Source organism: Neolamprologus multifasciatus, chromosome 16 (assembly GCF_963576455.1).
Source record: "Neolamprologus multifasciatus chromosome 16, fNeoMul1.2, whole genome shotgun sequence".
Lineage (NCBI taxonomy): Eukaryota > Metazoa > Chordata > Actinopteri > Cichliformes > Cichlidae > Neolamprologus > Neolamprologus multifasciatus.
Window position 1 is genome coordinate 18,094,535 of NC_140454.1, and position 16,805 is coordinate 18,111,339.

The 16,805-nt window shown below is 39.0% G+C and overlaps 1 protein-coding gene across 6 annotated transcripts in view; it reads right to left on the reverse strand.

Annotated features, from left to right (window-relative positions):
- Positions 1-16,805, reverse strand: part of uggt2 (UDP-glucose glycoprotein glucosyltransferase 2) — a 50,864-nt gene that overhangs the window by 17,887 nt on the left and 16,172 nt on the right. For all 6 annotated transcript variants that reach the window (XR_014869834.1, XM_085135705.1, XM_085135704.1 and 3 more), the window contains 18 exons: positions 16,189-16,339; positions 15,043-15,162; positions 14,553-14,638; positions 14,288-14,423; positions 13,898-14,029; positions 13,642-13,806; positions 13,031-13,154; positions 12,854-12,952; positions 11,553-11,647; positions 10,809-11,015; positions 8,356-8,487; positions 6,778-6,908; positions 6,346-6,441; positions 6,040-6,142; positions 3,336-3,415; positions 714-903; positions 433-591; positions 217-302 (listed from right to left, as the gene is read on the reverse strand). Coding sequence is in view for 5 of the 6 variants with exons in the window: in XM_085135705.1 (XP_084991831.1) it covers positions 217-302; positions 433-591; positions 714-903; positions 3,336-3,415; positions 6,040-6,142; positions 6,346-6,441; positions 6,778-6,908; positions 8,356-8,487; positions 10,809-11,015; positions 11,553-11,647; positions 12,854-12,952; positions 13,031-13,154; positions 13,642-13,806; positions 13,898-14,029; positions 14,288-14,423; positions 14,553-14,638; positions 15,043-15,162; positions 16,189-16,339 (2,292 nt within the window). In the remaining variant the exon portion in view is untranslated. The remainder of the gene's footprint in view (positions 1-216; positions 303-432; positions 592-713; positions 904-3,335; positions 3,416-6,039; positions 6,143-6,345; positions 6,442-6,777; positions 6,909-8,355; positions 8,488-10,808; positions 11,016-11,552; positions 11,648-12,853; positions 12,953-13,030; positions 13,155-13,641; positions 13,807-13,897; positions 14,030-14,287; positions 14,424-14,552; positions 14,639-15,042; positions 15,163-16,188; positions 16,340-16,805) is intronic.

The following is a 16,805-nucleotide window of genomic DNA, read 5'->3' on the forward strand; positions in this document are numbered from 1 at the left end:
ACCTGGTTTTAACCTTTGCTCTCCAGTACTCTCCTTATTGTGGTAGACTACAATGACCTGTTGTGGAGTGCAGCACGCAGTAGGATATTGTGAAGATTTATCATTTGTCACAAATAGGACCCGTGAATCATCTGGGCTTTTTTGAGAGCTCCTTTGACAGCATGTTGACTGTTACCTGCTTAACTGATGAAGAAATAAAAACAGAGAAGAACTCACGTTAGGATTTGATAGATTTCTTCTGATCTCCCTTTACGTAATCTTAGGATCCAGGCTCCAGGATTTGCTTTCAGCTGAAAGTATCCCTGTTTTGGTGGAAATGGTCTTAGAAATGGCAATTAAATGATTCATTCTCAATCCTAGTGCAAAGAAGCTATGCTTCTGGACTTAACACAGTGCAAGAAAATTTGGGTTGTAGTATAAAAGGTTGCTGACCAGGTTAGCCATGACAATGGTGTCATACATGAGTGGGTCTCGGCTCATGCCCAGCGTAAATTGAAGTCCACGAGGAGGCTGGCCAGTTGACAGGTCAAAGCAGTGGCCCTCTAGCAAGAGGTGCTCCAGTTCAAATTCTGCTGCTACAACCCTGTTCACCTGGAAAGAAAAAAACAAACAAATTACAGAGCACTAAAATAGATGGGGGGGAAGCACCTTGGCGCTACCTAAATGTGAGAATGATGAGATCACTGGGTAGTAATGACTCAGCATTACAATACCTCCTGCAAATGGATGTTATCCAAGTCATACGGGCTCCGGACTGCCTGCACCATCCAGCTCTCAGGTGTGATCATATTAAGAGTGAGGAGCGGCGTTTCTGGGAGCTCCATGAAGCGGGCAACTGGCCCTGGAGACACTGTGTCATTGGCCAAGAAAATAACATCCGGCTCCAAGACAAAGCGGTAAAAACTGCGAAGACAAGCAAAATCAAGATAAGGGCCATTCCATAAATTTCAGTTCAACATATATCATTAAACAAAAAAAATAAATAAATTGACCCCAAGATCAGATTTTTTTTTTCTGTAAAAATATTTCAGCCTATTATGAGCATCTTGTAATTATGTAAAAGTCCTTTTTTCAAAACCTTTTAGTCCTCATAGCTTAAGTATATGAGACAGCTACATAGCATTTCCAAGCCTAAAAGTACAGCTCTGTTAAAACACACAACAAGATCTTTTTTTACACACACTCCAAGTGTCACAACCTAAAGCCAGAACAATTATCTATAAGGAAGTTTGAGCATCAATATCCTGAGATGTGTCATAGTTTCAAGATCAAAAATGAAACCAATTTAACGTCTATGACATCGAGTAACAGAATCAAGTACTGGTACCCTGGATGTTTTATCTGTTATTGAATAATTCACTAAATATCATCATGTTGAATAAGTGGCTGGTTAAAACAAGTTGCAGCATAGTAAAGGTTTACTTTTTTAATCTACTTTTAGGTATCAAGGTAATTAAATATACTAGAGGTATTTAAGAGAAATGATTCAGAGTGGGTCAGGTGGGAAGGATTCACTGATTATCATTGGATGACCTATAATATGCAACAAATAAAAGGCCAAACCTTTTTCCACTGGACCGAAATAAAAATGCCATCCAAAAACTCATTGTCCTCTTCAGCAAGCACTGAAATGGTGACATGTTGTGCAATAGTCTTCTTTCTGAGACACGAGAGATGGGCCCTGTTGTGACAGCTGGGTATATACAATTTCTTCAAAGTGAGGAATCTAATTCTATTACTGCCAGTGTTCCTGCTCAACCAATAACAGAACTACGTGCTGCACTCTGTGTACCTGGAAACTTCTCTTTCTCCATCATTACAATTGGTGCAGAGGCTAGCTCCAGGCTAATCTTTATGCTAATTGCTTTTCTTCAATGTGCCCTCTGACACAGAAGACTTGTAATGAGTGTAAATAACGTGGTAGATAAACATGACCAATGCTAATTCTTTTAATTTGCAATGCCTATAACATATTTCTTATTTAGAATGAGAATTCTCAGAAGTTATTACCAACTAAAGCAGCAACGTGGTGACTCCAGAGTGAGATGGGAGCAGTAGGAAAAGTTAAAGTTAAGGAGGCAAATCCAAGCACACTACAAGAAACACACAGTGCTCATTTGATTGGTTCCAATTTGTGAGATGGCCAATTCCCCACAAGACAAAAAGTGAGAGAAAGAAGATGAGCAGCCCAGAGGTCTCTGCGGCAGTCTCACTGCTATGAGAAGTACACTACTGAATAAAATGAATCCAGTGACATAGAGCAGGATTCATGTGTTCCCACCGTCAGCAGTATCTCCAGGGGCGAGCTGTAAGATTACCAAGCCTGTGGCTCTAAAAAGTAAAACAAAGTAGATACTTTGCGTTAAAAAAAAAAGATTAAAAAATAAATAAATAATAGTATAAAATTTGTCGACTTTCTGATTTTTCTAGCAAGAGTATTTAAGGATATATAATATTTTATGACAATTTTTTCTTAAAAGGGTACTGTTTCCACAAACCACAGATCTTCAGCAGCGCCAACAACAATGTGTGGCTGGGTGATCCTGTTTGTTGTTTTTTAGAGTCTGTCCTTCACCCATGAGCTCACATTTAGTCAGGCAGAAAGTGAAAATTGCATACAAAGAAAGCAAAACACAAAACACTTTTCCCACAAAGGTAAATACTATGATACATGTCTTTGTTGTTATATGCTGAACTATTAGAGGATTAATGTTGCGGTTTGATTTAGTTTGACATTTAGTTTACTTAGATCATATAGTGTACTTTTATTGGCTACTTGATATAAATGTAGAAAGCCTTCAGTTACATCAAATACAGGCAAGTTGTCAGTTGGGAGGACATGGAGTGGATGGGTTGAAGAGAGTAGATGTGCCAGTGACTTGTGGATAATTAAGGGATAATTAAGGGACATATCCTTAATTATACTGGTACTATGTCTGGTCAATTCAAGTCATTAAGAAAATCATCCCTGGAAAGTGAAGATTTAATTCTTGAAGGATTTTTGGTTTTGGTCATCTTTCTTTTTCACAAAAATAAATAAATAAAAGCCCACACCACATCTGAGCTGAATGCTGATGAACAGTTTCAACCTTTAATTTGCTTTTTTTTCTACTACTGTTTTCACTGCATGGTTTGAACTGCAACAATGAAGGTTTTAAGCAATTTGCCCGGAGATGCAAGTGGAGGCCCAAAGCAATAAGGTACTATTATTAAGCAGATTGCATCTGTGCCGTATAAAGGACGGGCCAAGTTAGAGATGCTAAGTCTGCAGCACTAAGAGGATACACAAACAAGCCAAACAGGAAAATTTAATTACTGTTGGAGCTAGATCTTACCTCTTGAGAGGCATCTCAGACAACTTGGCCCTGCAGTTCATAAACACCTGCAGTCTCACATTGACCACTTGACTGAGCACCTGCAGGATTCACAGAAAATATGACCCAGTTAAAAATCAAGAAACAAGTACAACTTAAAGTGGCTGAAATGTGTAAAACACACGTGAGCTGTTTTCTTACTAGTTACGTATTATATTGAACTTTTAAAAGTTCTTCAATGGGAAAGCATAGATATCCTTACATACGTTTCAAAAATTATTTTTTCAGTTAAAGAAAAATATTTTATATAATTATATATATATAAAAAATATTATATTATATATAGTACAATTGCATTTGCAAGATATGAAAGTTTGAGTAAATCTCAGTTCAATTACAATGCAATGAAAATAATACAAAGATGAATACAAACTTTTCTCAAGTTCAGGATCTGACATGTTGTATTTGTACTACAGTGCTGTGAAAAAGTATCTGTCCCCTTACTCATTTCTTTCTTTCTTTTTAATATTAGACAAAGACATCCGGGGTTAGTATAAAATGCAATTTTACATTTATTTAGGGAAAAGGGTGGAGGTAATTTCTTTTTTCCACACAGGGCCAGGTAGGTTTGGATAGCTTTTTCCCTTTAATAAATTATATTACTTAGATATTTTAAGCAAATATAAAATGCAGTTTTTTAAATGACGATCATTTCATTCATTAACATTACAATTTGTGAATATCAAATACATAAATGTGACAAATAGGCAATAAAATAAGAAAGGGGGCAAATACATATTCATCCATCCAACCATCCTTCCGTCCATCCATCCATTTTCTATTGCTTATCCAGGGCCAGGTCCCAGGCACAGCCCTATTCCCACCTGTCCCCTACTCATCCAGGTGCATTCCCAAGAAGAGACATAATCTCTCCAGCGAGTCCTGGGTCTACTTAGGGCCTTCTCCTTGTAGGACATTTCTTAAACACTTCATCGGATACCAAACATCCTCAACTGGCTCCTTTTGATGTGGAGAAAGAGCAGCTCTACTCTCAGTCCCTCACGAACTAATTAATTGTCCCCTGTCTACAAGAGCACAACCACCCTTCAAAGAAAATTCATTCCTACTGCTTGTGTCCATGATTTAATTCTTTCAGTCATTACCCAGAGCCTATGACCATAGGTAAGGGTAAGAATGTAAGAATGTAGATCAACCCATAAATTGACTACTTCGCTTTTACGCTCAGCTCTCCCTTCACCACAAGTGATCACAAAGGATTGATACAGCATTCGCATCACTGTAGATACTGCACCAATCCATCTGTCAGTCTCCCACTCCCACTCCCCTCTTTCCTCACTCATGAACAAGACCCTGAAATACTTCATCTCCTCCACTTGGAGCAGCAACTCGTTTCTGACGTGGAGTGGGCACTTCACCCTTTTCCTTCTGAGAACCATTGTGTCAGACTTGGAAGAGCTAATTCTCATTCCCAATGCGTCACACTGTGCACTGCTACAGCTGTAGGCCACCACCAGCCAACAGCACCACGTAATTTCCCCCTCCATGAATCGGCACCTACGAGGTTCCTGTATGTTATGTTGTGTGTGTGTGTGTGCGTGGAGGGAGGGGGCTTAGGCTTGGTGCAGCCCGAAGAGATGACCTGGGTCCGCCCTTCTGTGGGCTCACCACCTGCAGGTGAGCCCACAGAGGGATCGGGTGTATTGTGCATTGTGTGTTAAGTAAATGATTCTTATATAGCGCTTTTCTACTCTCCCAGAGTACTCGAAGCGCAGTATACAACATGCCTCATTCACCCATTCACACCTATTCATACAAGCACTTCTAAACTCAAGCGCAAACTAACCAACATTCACACACATTCACACTCCGAAGAACGCATCGGAGGGCAACTTGGGGTTAGTATCTTGGATATTTGGTATGCAGACTGGGGAAGCCAAGGATCAAACCACCAACCTTCCAATCAGTAGCTGATCTGCTCTACCACCAGAGCCACAGCCACCCCAGTAGCAGTAAGGGGCGGAGGCCCTAATGGTACAATCCCCTGATGGTCCTGAGTTGGATTCCACCACCTGTCCGGAGCCTTTCTGTCTATAGTTTGCATGTTCTCCCCATGTTTGCGTGGGTTCTCTCCGGGCACTTGTGCTTCCTCCCACAGTCCATAGACATGCAGTTAGTGGGGTTAGCTTAACTGGTAATTCTAAATTGCCCATGTGAATGTAAGTGCGAATAGCTATATGTGTTTATGTGTTAGCCCCGCGACAGACTGGCAGACTATACCCTCCCTCTCACCCTATGGTAGCTGAGTAGCTGCCATAGGGTTCCAGCTCCAGCAACCCTGACAAGGATAAACGGAACAGAATGGATGGCTGGATGGATGTTGTGAAAACTTTCTGGCCAAACAACAAATGAGCTTTGACACTATTAATGTATATGCCACATACACATTTTCTTTGTCATTTTTATCCAATTTATTTTTTATTGACATTAATTATTTTATTTAGAATAAAGTCTATAAAAGAATATAAATACTAAAATGGATCCCAGTATGATCCTGAAAATGACACAATCATATTTTTTTTACCTCAGCAATCTGCATGTCTTTCTACCCATCCTACATTGAAAATGATTTTAGGTGTGATTTTATAAGTTCTTCCTATATCAGAAAATGATGAAGAATAATGAATAAAAATGCACTACAGCTTACAGTCAGAAGGGAGGAAATCTTCTGTGCTTCTCTTGTGAGGGGGTCAACGATTGCCACAACATCATAGAACACCTCGTTCTCACGTGGAGAGAGATTAAGCACGCTGAGGAACAAAAAAAGCACACCAGAGCGAATTCAACAAACAACGTCATACAATCCTTAATCAGCAGAACTGCAAATCAAAAGACTTGCAGTTCGGCACTCCTTGAAATGATGGCATTGCAATTTTCAGGCCCATTACAAAAAGAGGAGCATGAATACCTTCCAATGAGACTACAGATCCCAAAGGGGAAAAAGAAATCCCACCTGTGGGTGTCTTTGATAAAGTGGACATCTCTTCTGACTTCTCCTTTGGGGGCTGCAGTTAGCAGGGCATCAACTTTCATAACTAAGTCACTGGCACTGAGGGGAAAAAAAATCAGTTTGTCATTTTTTTAAAGCATTTGTGTTAGTGAAGATGTTAACCAGCCCTTGCGCAATATAATATCAAGCTCTAAACAGGCAGAGTCACGCTTTAATCAGGCTACTGTGCCTTAAAACTGAGAACGTGACATTTCTTCATCACAGAATACTTTCAAACATTTGATACACGAGGAAAAAAGAAAATCCCACACTAACAGATAATTCTAGACAAACTTAATGCAAAGGTGACACAAAGGGAACGCTTAAACAGATGCACACATTTCTATCACAGACACTTAAAAGAGACAAGTAGGCCAAAAAGAAATACAAACATACTGCTTTGGCTTCATTCCCATCTGTTTAACTCTGGCTTTGACTTTCTCTGCAGAACCGCTCAGAGTAATCTTTTCCAGCAAGTGGAAATCCTCCACAGTGAATTCTTCCTGCTCTTCAAACGGACCAAGGATCTAACATGAGGAAAATAACACAGTCAGAACACGACTTTTCCCATTCTTATCTCACCATGTATTATGTACAACTTTCCTAGGGGATGTTAAATGTAATGTGATTGTGACACAGCGTTTTATCCACTTAAAGTCACGGTATTCAGTGAGGCTGCCTGGTTTTTCTATTCTGGGAGTAGAGCCCTACCACTGCAGCAGAGCAAAGTAAGATAATATTAATTGTTACTGCCATCACAGAGACTGGCCTCTTTATCCATGGTTGTCAGCATTGCTGTTGCTGAGACATCAGTCATCAGCTCTGTACACACGTACAGTGAGCACGTGCACACACAGACACACAGACACACAGACACACACACACACACACACACACACACACACACACACACACACAGCCGTGCCTGCCACTTGTGACCTTTGAGAAATAGACATCATGCTGATATGACAGTGCTAAGAAAGCACTCTGAAAACACTAGAGGGAAAAATCCTCCAAAAGTGCAGCTGCATGGAGAATCTTTCTCTGCTGTAGCAAACAACACCACCAGTGCTTCTTGTCACTTTGTCACTGGCAATAAAATGTTTTCTATTCAAGAGAAGCAATCTAAAGAATCAGCTGCCTGTCAAAGTAACCATTTTTCAAGTCACAAGGAAATTAATAGTTGGTGAGTCTCAAGTCAAATCCCAGTTTCCCAGTGAAACGTCTTACAAGATGAAGTCATCTTCTAGATCACTAGTTGCCAAGTTACTGTCACACTTAATTTTGAACAGGGCAATAGTTTCATTAAGTTAGTCGTATACTGAAATTAAACATCTAAAACAGTTTAATACATTTTTAAAGCTGGATGTGTTACTTATAAAGAACAGAGGTAGATATTAATCATGTGATTAATTTTGTGTGATTTTCTAACAATACTTTTGTACTGCTTATTAATTTCCCGTGGTTTTCGGAATCTGTACAAGCTGCATTACTACATTAAGGGAGAGAAGCTTTGAGTTAAAATGAGTTGAACTGTGGCTGGCTACTTGTTCAGACTGTGATCACACACACAGTTTATTTATTTATTGTGTTTCCGATTAGAATATTGGGAAGTTGCTTATGCACAGAAAATATGACACTATCGCACACATTTGCTTCCTCCTTGTGTAGCATGACTGCAGGGCTTTTCCTGCTTATGAAATTTTCGAGCACCAAAGAGCTTTGGTTTTTGGCCAGAGAAAAATCACCAGGACTGAGTTTTTATGTAAGTGGGGTTACATTTAGTCATGAGTCTTTACCCATATGCCAAAAAATAACAGCAGAAGTCAGGTTACACAGCCGGAAGTATATGCGTTCAGTCATTAGTGGCGTGGTTCTTTTAGACCGAGGAAAAACCCTGGATTTTCTGCCATTGATCTGATTGACTGCATCCATTGTCAGTTTTTAACTATGCATAAGCTGGAGCCCACTCACCCTCCCATTGCTGATCACTGCACGCTGTCCAGGATTGAGTTTCAGTACGTCTTGACAAAATAACTGCTGAGTGCGGATAAAATCAACTTCAAGGGTGTTGAATTTTTTCTCAAAAGCATCCATATCCATGCCCTACAGCAGAAAAACAAAGGTTTGTTTACAATGTCAGATAAATTGATTGCATCGCTGGCTGGCTAACACATTTCTGAAGAATATGTGATGTAATCCATAGTTTGTGGTCAACTGAAATATCCAATAACGCAGCTGAAAGACATTTCTCTCATTTCAGTCTGTCCAAAAATATAAAGAGTGATGCATTGACATAAAAATGATGTATGTGAGACAAAAAAAAAAATCACAGAATCATTGATGCCTCGCATCAGCACAATCACTGCAGTTTTCAAACATAAAATATTTCAGCCAGACCTGTCAGAAATGCACATGTGTGAAAATGAGATTAATCAATTTGTAATTAATATAACAAACTCCTAATTAAACCCCTGCCAGTTTTGTCTATAACAAATTAGGTTTGGGAGTGTGGAGGGTTTGTGGAGTCAGGTTATTAGTTTCTCCAACATTTCTCTCCTCAGGAGAACAGGTGAAATACCAATAATGTCAGCACAATCCAGTCAGCAAGTCTGTCTGGCAGCCAATAATAAACTCATATCCCTTGGCTTTGGGTCTCAAGTCACACTGCTACATCCTACCTATCACCCCATCTCTATTTCCAGCCTATTGTCTCCCAATTGTGAAAGGCTAGTATAACTGAGGGGAACTTCATTATAGTAGGTCCCAAATAAAAAAACAAACAAACTACACAATCTACTGCATAACTGATAGTGAATATACTCCATCAGCTGATTTGTTGATTAGTGGCTGAGAATTTGCTTGCGTATGCACAATCCTTTGTGGGTGGTTACTGCGCATTACAGCATGAAGACAGGAGAATGCTTTAGTTCTGCCTTAAAGCAGCAGTGATGGTCAGGCTTGGCTGAAAACATGTGGATCACATAACCAGAAGCTGCGAGCAGTTGGCTATTTATCAGCTTCGGAAGACCATGTTTACACCAGCACATTTTAGTTAAAGATTCATAGTGTGTTGCAGTCTTTCAATGGCCTCAGTGACATTTCAAGTGAAACTGACAGTGAACAGGCTGTTTGCCTGGGTGTCCATGGAGTGTGGAGTATCATGCGTGCTGTAAATGCGTTCCTTGAGTTGATGTTCAGGAGAGAGATAAGAGAATGGGCTCATCAATCACTATTTTCCCTGACTGTGCACTTTTTCTCCTTTTACCTCCATTAAACCATTTACCTAATCAAATATATTATTAAATACTTATCAGTTATATCAGAGCAAAGCATCTTTCTTACCAAGTGATGCACTTGGTATGAAACTGAAGTTTTTTCTTTGGACAAGTAAACTTTAATAAGGTAGCCATGCACAAGATTCAAGTTAATCTAACTTTTGTGTCTCTAAAATAGATAGCGTTCCAACAGTTTTAACTGCTGTCTACTTTATAAATGCACACGGATTGCCAGCATCTTGCCATCAGTCTGAATAAGTCTTTGTCAATGACTCAACTCAATTCAGGTCATATTCTTGTTATATTCCTATAGAACAGGAAGGGTGCTGAACACAAATGTAATAGTTATATGTAATAGTTAACAGGCAGCAAAAGATATATAGATATACAATTTTCAACAATTTATCACAATTATTCCCAGGTTTATTATCAGAGATAGATTGTATTAAAACTGCCAATTTGATCCCAGTCGATCACAGACTGATATCTGACTGACTCCATCTTATGCCAAGATTTATGGCCGGTTTTAATGACAGTGTTCCTATGCTTGACAATCTTATTGTGCAACAAAAAAATAACTGCAATAACTTTATCTCACAGAATAAAATAAATATTTGACAAAGATAAAGGACATAGTTTCCAGTTAAAAAAGGTGACAAATTAAAATGTGCGTTATTGGAGCACTGATAATATTGGAAAATGTTATAAATCACAATATCATATTGTGGGTGAAATATTGCGATAATATAATATCACATGGTGTCTGGTGATTCCCATCTCTACTAAACATCAGCAAGAATATAACGCATCCAAAATATATAGATGGGTGGATTGTTGGCGGCTATACATAGATTGTTTAATCTGTCAAAATTTGGAAATAGTTGGATTAAAACAAACACCTATTTGATCAAATAAAAACTCAAAGTAAAAAAAAAAAGGAGCAGTGAAAAAAACAAGCTCTTATATTAGATTTTCCTCTTTCAAGGTTTGCCACCTTCAAGGTAAAAGTCAGATCATGTGGTTCCAATATGATTTAAAGTAGTGATTCTAATATAAAAGAATATATATATATAAAGTCCAAACAAAATATGTGTAGTCTGAAAAGAAAAGAAAAGAAGAGAAAAGAGCATTCTTTAATCCCCTCTTTACCTGCTTCAGTAAGTCTTTCATCTTGGTCCCCTGCTGGAGGAGCTGGCTGCTCTCCTCTTTTAGGAGTTTATGCACAAACTCTGCCGCAGCCTTATTCTTCTGGGTGAGGAGAGAGGCCCAGATAGCCCTGTACAGCACAGTGTTATCGTCGTAGGGTTTTTCACTGGGGTTATCTATCACCCCTACACGCACTCCAGGACTGGCCTTCTGCTTGCACACACACACGCACACACACACACACACACATAAACATAACAGCACTATAATTCACAGTAATAGCAGACATGCTCAAATATCCAGCTACCACATATGTCACTGAGCTCTCAGAAAATAGTGCTTTAAATTAAAGATCTCACCTTTTCAACCTAATCTACTACTAATGATCTCTAAGTGACAAAAAGAACATTTGCTTTATTACGTTATTCATCTGTAGAATATCACCACAACATATTTCAGTTAAGATACATCTACACTGATGATTTTTTGTGAGAGCACACAGCAGAAAATGACATTTTAATTATAGTTTTTGTTATGAACCTGCCATGATAATCACCACCAAAACCATTTCAGAGTTCTGCCTCCCTTCCACTTCTATTTGATTTTTTTTAGTGCACAAGTTTTGTTGCTTTAAGGATAAGTTAGAGTATTCGATTTATCTGTTATGCCTCCTAAGACATCCTGTGTACATCCTAAATGATAACATAAATTAAAGAAGTTGAAAAGAACAGTATTGATTTTACTTACCAGGTGTTTCAGAGCACTGAGCAAGAGTTTTCGTCCTGACACCTTCTGAAAATCCCCAACTACCCACAGAGTTACAGGAGTCATCCCGTCCTCATCTGAGGTAAAAGAGTAAAATCTTTATAGAATAATGTGTACAATACAAATAAGAGCCATTACTTTAAACCATTATAAACTCAGAATCTACTTTATATTCTTTAGCTTTCTAATCGTAAGTCTCCTGTTATCCCCAAGAGCAGTCTATTTTGGTTTCTAGTGTCCTGTTCTTTCCTGTTCTTCAGCTGCAGCAGTCTGTTCTCTCTTCGAGTGTAAGGTGTAGCAGCTTCAACCATGTCTGACTCTTCTTCTTCACAAGTTGTTTTGCTCACAGAAGTGTCGCAGATTTTTTGTTTGTTTTGTTTTTGTACCACTAGGGACTGTTTTTCATTAAATCCCAGGAGAACAGCGGGTTTTTTGTTTTTTCGGTTTGGTACCAACTAAAGGCACTTAGATCCCATGTGTTTCTCATTCTAATGTTTGGTTAACATAACATTTTGGCCACGTTTGTACGCTTTTATGTACTGAGGTGCAGCATTAATGGGATAGTATGCAGGTGCAGCTGATTAGTTAGCCACAGCAAGTATGATCACTTCACCAGTAGAGGACAAATTTATTTATGAAGAATTCAATCTCTCAATGTTGACCTAAATGTTTACACAGCTCTCAAAGACGGTGTCTTGTAAAAGGTCCTACTCTGTCTATACACTGATAATCACATGACATTGAGAGGGGAATGAAATGTAGTTATTATAGAGAATGTTTAGTTTGTGTCAGAGGTGAGAGAGACTAAGACATCTGTCACATATTATAGAAGAACCTTGCCACCTGTCATGGTTATATTCCCGCCCCGGCCAGTCAGCCAGTCCTTCAGAAAAGCAGGCAGTTGGCCCGACAGCTACTCCACAGAGAGAGAATGGCAATCAGCCTCCTCTGAAACACTGCAGCTAGACTCTGGGCCCGAGCAGCGAAATGCAGCTCTGATGACCATTTAGACTGCTGGCCAAAAGCCAGTCAGAAGACCCAGCAATGATTTTGCTGGAGGCACAGCCTGCTAGCCCTAATAAAACCCAGTTTCCTATTTCCATACATCAGCAAAGCAGTGTGGGATTCAATTTGTTTATAAAAAAAATGCTAATTTTACAGATACACCTTATATTATTGTACAGTAGTTATTCCAGTTTATACAGCATTATGTTTCTAAATATGAGATTTCATCTGAAATAGTGTTTACTGGGAAAGCAAACCAAAAAGAAGTGACTTCTTACCACTATTTGTGAAGTACTTCATTCTCTTAGCAATCACTGCCGTTTTGTCTCTGGTGTCCACATAAGAAAACATATATGTGTCTTCCCAATCATCTGCAACTGCATATAAAGGAAAGTATAACATAAGAAGAATGTAAACAGTGGCATCCATATTTTATGGCATAGAACAAGGAGCACCTGGAGTGGCTGTGAGGTCAAGGTACTTTCGGTCACTGCTTAAAATAAGAGGGTTCATCCTGGGAACCACATTGGCCTGTTCCATTAGATAGTCTACCACATCTGAGCCTTCAGATAACTGGCCCTATAAGGTGAAGGACATAAAGTGTGTTAGTTACATAACTGACAGCATGAACAAATTGCCACCGGTGCAGTTCCCCAGTGCTTGAGTACTTCAGTTCACTCATGTCTGGGTTTTTCCTGACTCAAAGTGGGCCTTTGGGAAATGAATCATTATTGGTCCACATATAATTAAGGTAATGAGTATGCATTGCTTTACTTAACAGAAGTCTTATGAATTTCCCTCTCATTTCTTCCCATTTGAAAAGTAAAACTGTATTTTATCACTCAGTAAATTAATCTCCATTCAAAGAAAACTGTTTAAAAATATGTTTTAATGACATTGCTGCTAATTTTGGTCAGATTTTCTTTCATATGCAGGACAAACCTGCCTATATATGAATGTAAAAATTTCACCTCTCATTACAACAACAACAAGACAAAAAAAAAACATGTTGGTTTCATAGGCTGAATATGAAGAGTGAGTCTCGTTTCATGCAGATGCATCATACCATAAAGACACCTCTCTGAAAGGCAGTAGTGGTGTCCATTATGCGCTGAAGGATGACTGTTTCCAGCTCCTCTGGGTCCATCTCATCAGGGCTCAAAGGGACTCCATTAAATAAAGCCAAAGGCAGGGCACCCAAGCCACTTTTTTTGTAGAAGAGCGCACCATCCTACAGCCAACAAAAGTTAAAATCAGACTTGCTGCTCTTCATCAATCATACGTTATTACTTTCACTTTCAATTAACAAAAAGACATCTTACCTTCCTGTTATCATCATACTCTGATTCAACTCCTAGAATCCTTTCAGAGTTGGCTTTTGGGAATTTTCTCTTTAGGTAAGCAGTTATTGTGTCCGCAGAGAGCGTCTCCCCTACATCGACTTTGCTATACAGCTGCAAGAGAGTAGCAAGGAAGTTCAGACTTGACCATCACTCTCTTCAGATCCCTCTCAGTGTCAGTACTTTCCACCGCAATTTTAAAAAGCAGATAGCTGAGGAAAATACCACTGACTCATCTATTTCAACAATGTCTCAAACTGTAGGATAACACAAGTAAAATATTATGCAACTGATTTCCTAGGCACGCAGAGATATGAGCTGGCAAGAAACACTTGCTAAAACAACAGAGATTTATATATGCGATATACTTACTGAGACCACAGACATCAGAGCCTGGGGTAAATCATACTCGTCTGCAATGTAATTCAGTAGTCGGTAAAATCCAACCCCTGCATCTGAGAAGCCATCAATCTCATCTTTGGTGTTGACAACAAACACAAATCCAATTCTGTACAAACGGGACAAAACAAGTATTCAATTTGCAGGTGAAATGAGAATCACTACCTGGTAAAGATTATGAATGCCAAGAGCGGACCATATAAACAGCTGTGGAGATGTGAAAAATTGCAGCATCTACCTCAGGGGGATCTTATGCTTGTGGAAAAGCTCTGCTAGCTTCACGAGCTCACCACTTTCTTCCTGCAGTGGATCTAAGAACAGCACCTAACAGCAGAGGTATCGTTATCAACCCCTGGTCGTAAAGCTTTGCAAACAACTGTGTGCCAACCTGACTTACACATGAAGTAAACTTTAGAAAAAAACAAATCAAAAACCATCACATCAGCAAGTTGAACCCAGGCAAACTAGAAAAACAGAGGCAGTGATTTAAATTTTTTTATTTTGTCTGACAAATCCTAAGACATGTACAATTTAAATGTTTAATAAAGACCTGTCTCAGCTCCATTTCCTTTATTACCCACACCAATGTTTTTTTCTTTATTGCATTAATGCAGTGTAAACAAATAGGAAATGCAAAGTCCAGCTGACTAGTACTCAAACCATGTTCTCATTTGTGAATTTACTGGCTCGTCTCTCACTTGGTACTTCAGTTGTTCTGATAAACTCACCAGGTTAAAGAAATTGCGTCTGATCTGCCGGATGACTCCGGGAAAGGTGGCTCTGAGGAGCTCCTGTACACCAGTTGGCCAGCTTCGGTACATCAGGTCATTCTCAATGTCATTTATCCACTAAAATGTACAGGTACAGGGCGCAGAGGAGTTAGTGGGAAAATATTCACTAGTTAATAATAACAGTAAGATATATATATATATATATATACATACATACACACATATATAATCTATCCCAAAGGTGCAGCCAAAATATGAAAAATAACAGAGAGATTAAATATTTAATGCATGAACAGTTCAGACTTCCTCTCTGGTTGTCATACGTAAGAATTTAGAGACATTTCATTTAGGAATGTGGAATTTTATAGATATATACATTTGAAATTTGCCCAAGGACACAACAACCGAGACTGTCCAAGCCGGGGCTCGAACCGGCAACCTTCCAATTACAAGGCGAACTCCCAACTCTTGAGCCACGATCGCCCTATATTCTATTTCACAATTTTAAAGAAAGAGATCCAGAGCAGGGTTCGCAAAATCGCTAGCCCAACATCCCGGGGCTAGCGATTTTTCCAGTCGGGCTACCAAAATCTATCTCGGCCCTGCCCGTCGGACTATCGTAGGAAGGAAAAATATATGTCAATGCTTTTGCATTCTTTCGGAAATGTAGCTGGGAAATTATGTCATATGTCAATTATGTCAATATGTGACATATTGAAATCGCATTTGAATTTGCGCTTGTTTTTTGCTTCCACTTTGCAATCGTGCAAACTGTGTATAGAGAGCGACAGCACTGATTGGTGAGTGACGATAATTTGATCTTATCAATCGTTAGCTTACTATGCAAACATGACAAGTGAAATCTCCCGCAGCAAGCTTAAACATGTGAGAGGTTGATCACGCAGAGAATCACTGAGCGTTATGGGCTGCACATAAGTGGTCCGCAGGTGCGCATTCGCTGTCAAAATAAAAAACGCGCACAACTTAATTCCAACTTAATAACTTCCAAATAAATGAGGTTCCTGGATAGCTTCAGATTGTTGCAAAAGGCAGATGACTGCTCTACTAATTTCTTACTTTAGGATCCCTAAACAAGAACACGTGTGTTGATCTGGGAATATAGTCCTTTTAGACATCACTTACCATTATAGCTGGGTGTCTGATATCTAAGGCATAACTGTCATCCACAGCATTCACAGGTAATCTCAGCAGCTTATCTTGATGTTCTCCTTTTATGCCTAGATTATGTAGACCCTCTAAGACCTTGGCCTCTGACTTAAGTATGTCCAAGATGCTGAAAGTGCAAAATGATGTGTTAGTCTTTGATTCCATCTGTGTGTCAGTATATATGCATTGCACCAAATGCTTTACTTCTATCAGAGAGTGTCTTTTATTAATGCAATTTATTGTGTCCTTACTTTAAAACATATTATTTTGTTTATAACAAGTGACATTCATTACAAGTGGTAATTATTATACAATATTTCTATCAGGAAAAACGTGAAAAATATAGCCCCAGCCAGATACATTAAACCAGATATTCATTCGTTGATGAATATCTGGTTGATATAATCATATATTGTATCTGTAGTATTGAAAGCGATATTCAATATACCATGATGGAAAATGTTTTCTTTGTCCACAAAATATAAGTCAGAGAAGCCCTGGACTTTTATCTTGCTAACACCACTAAAAAGGTAATTCAGCCAGAGCCAAGGAGACGACCAGCTAAAAGAAGAAGACAGCACCCTTTGTGAGTG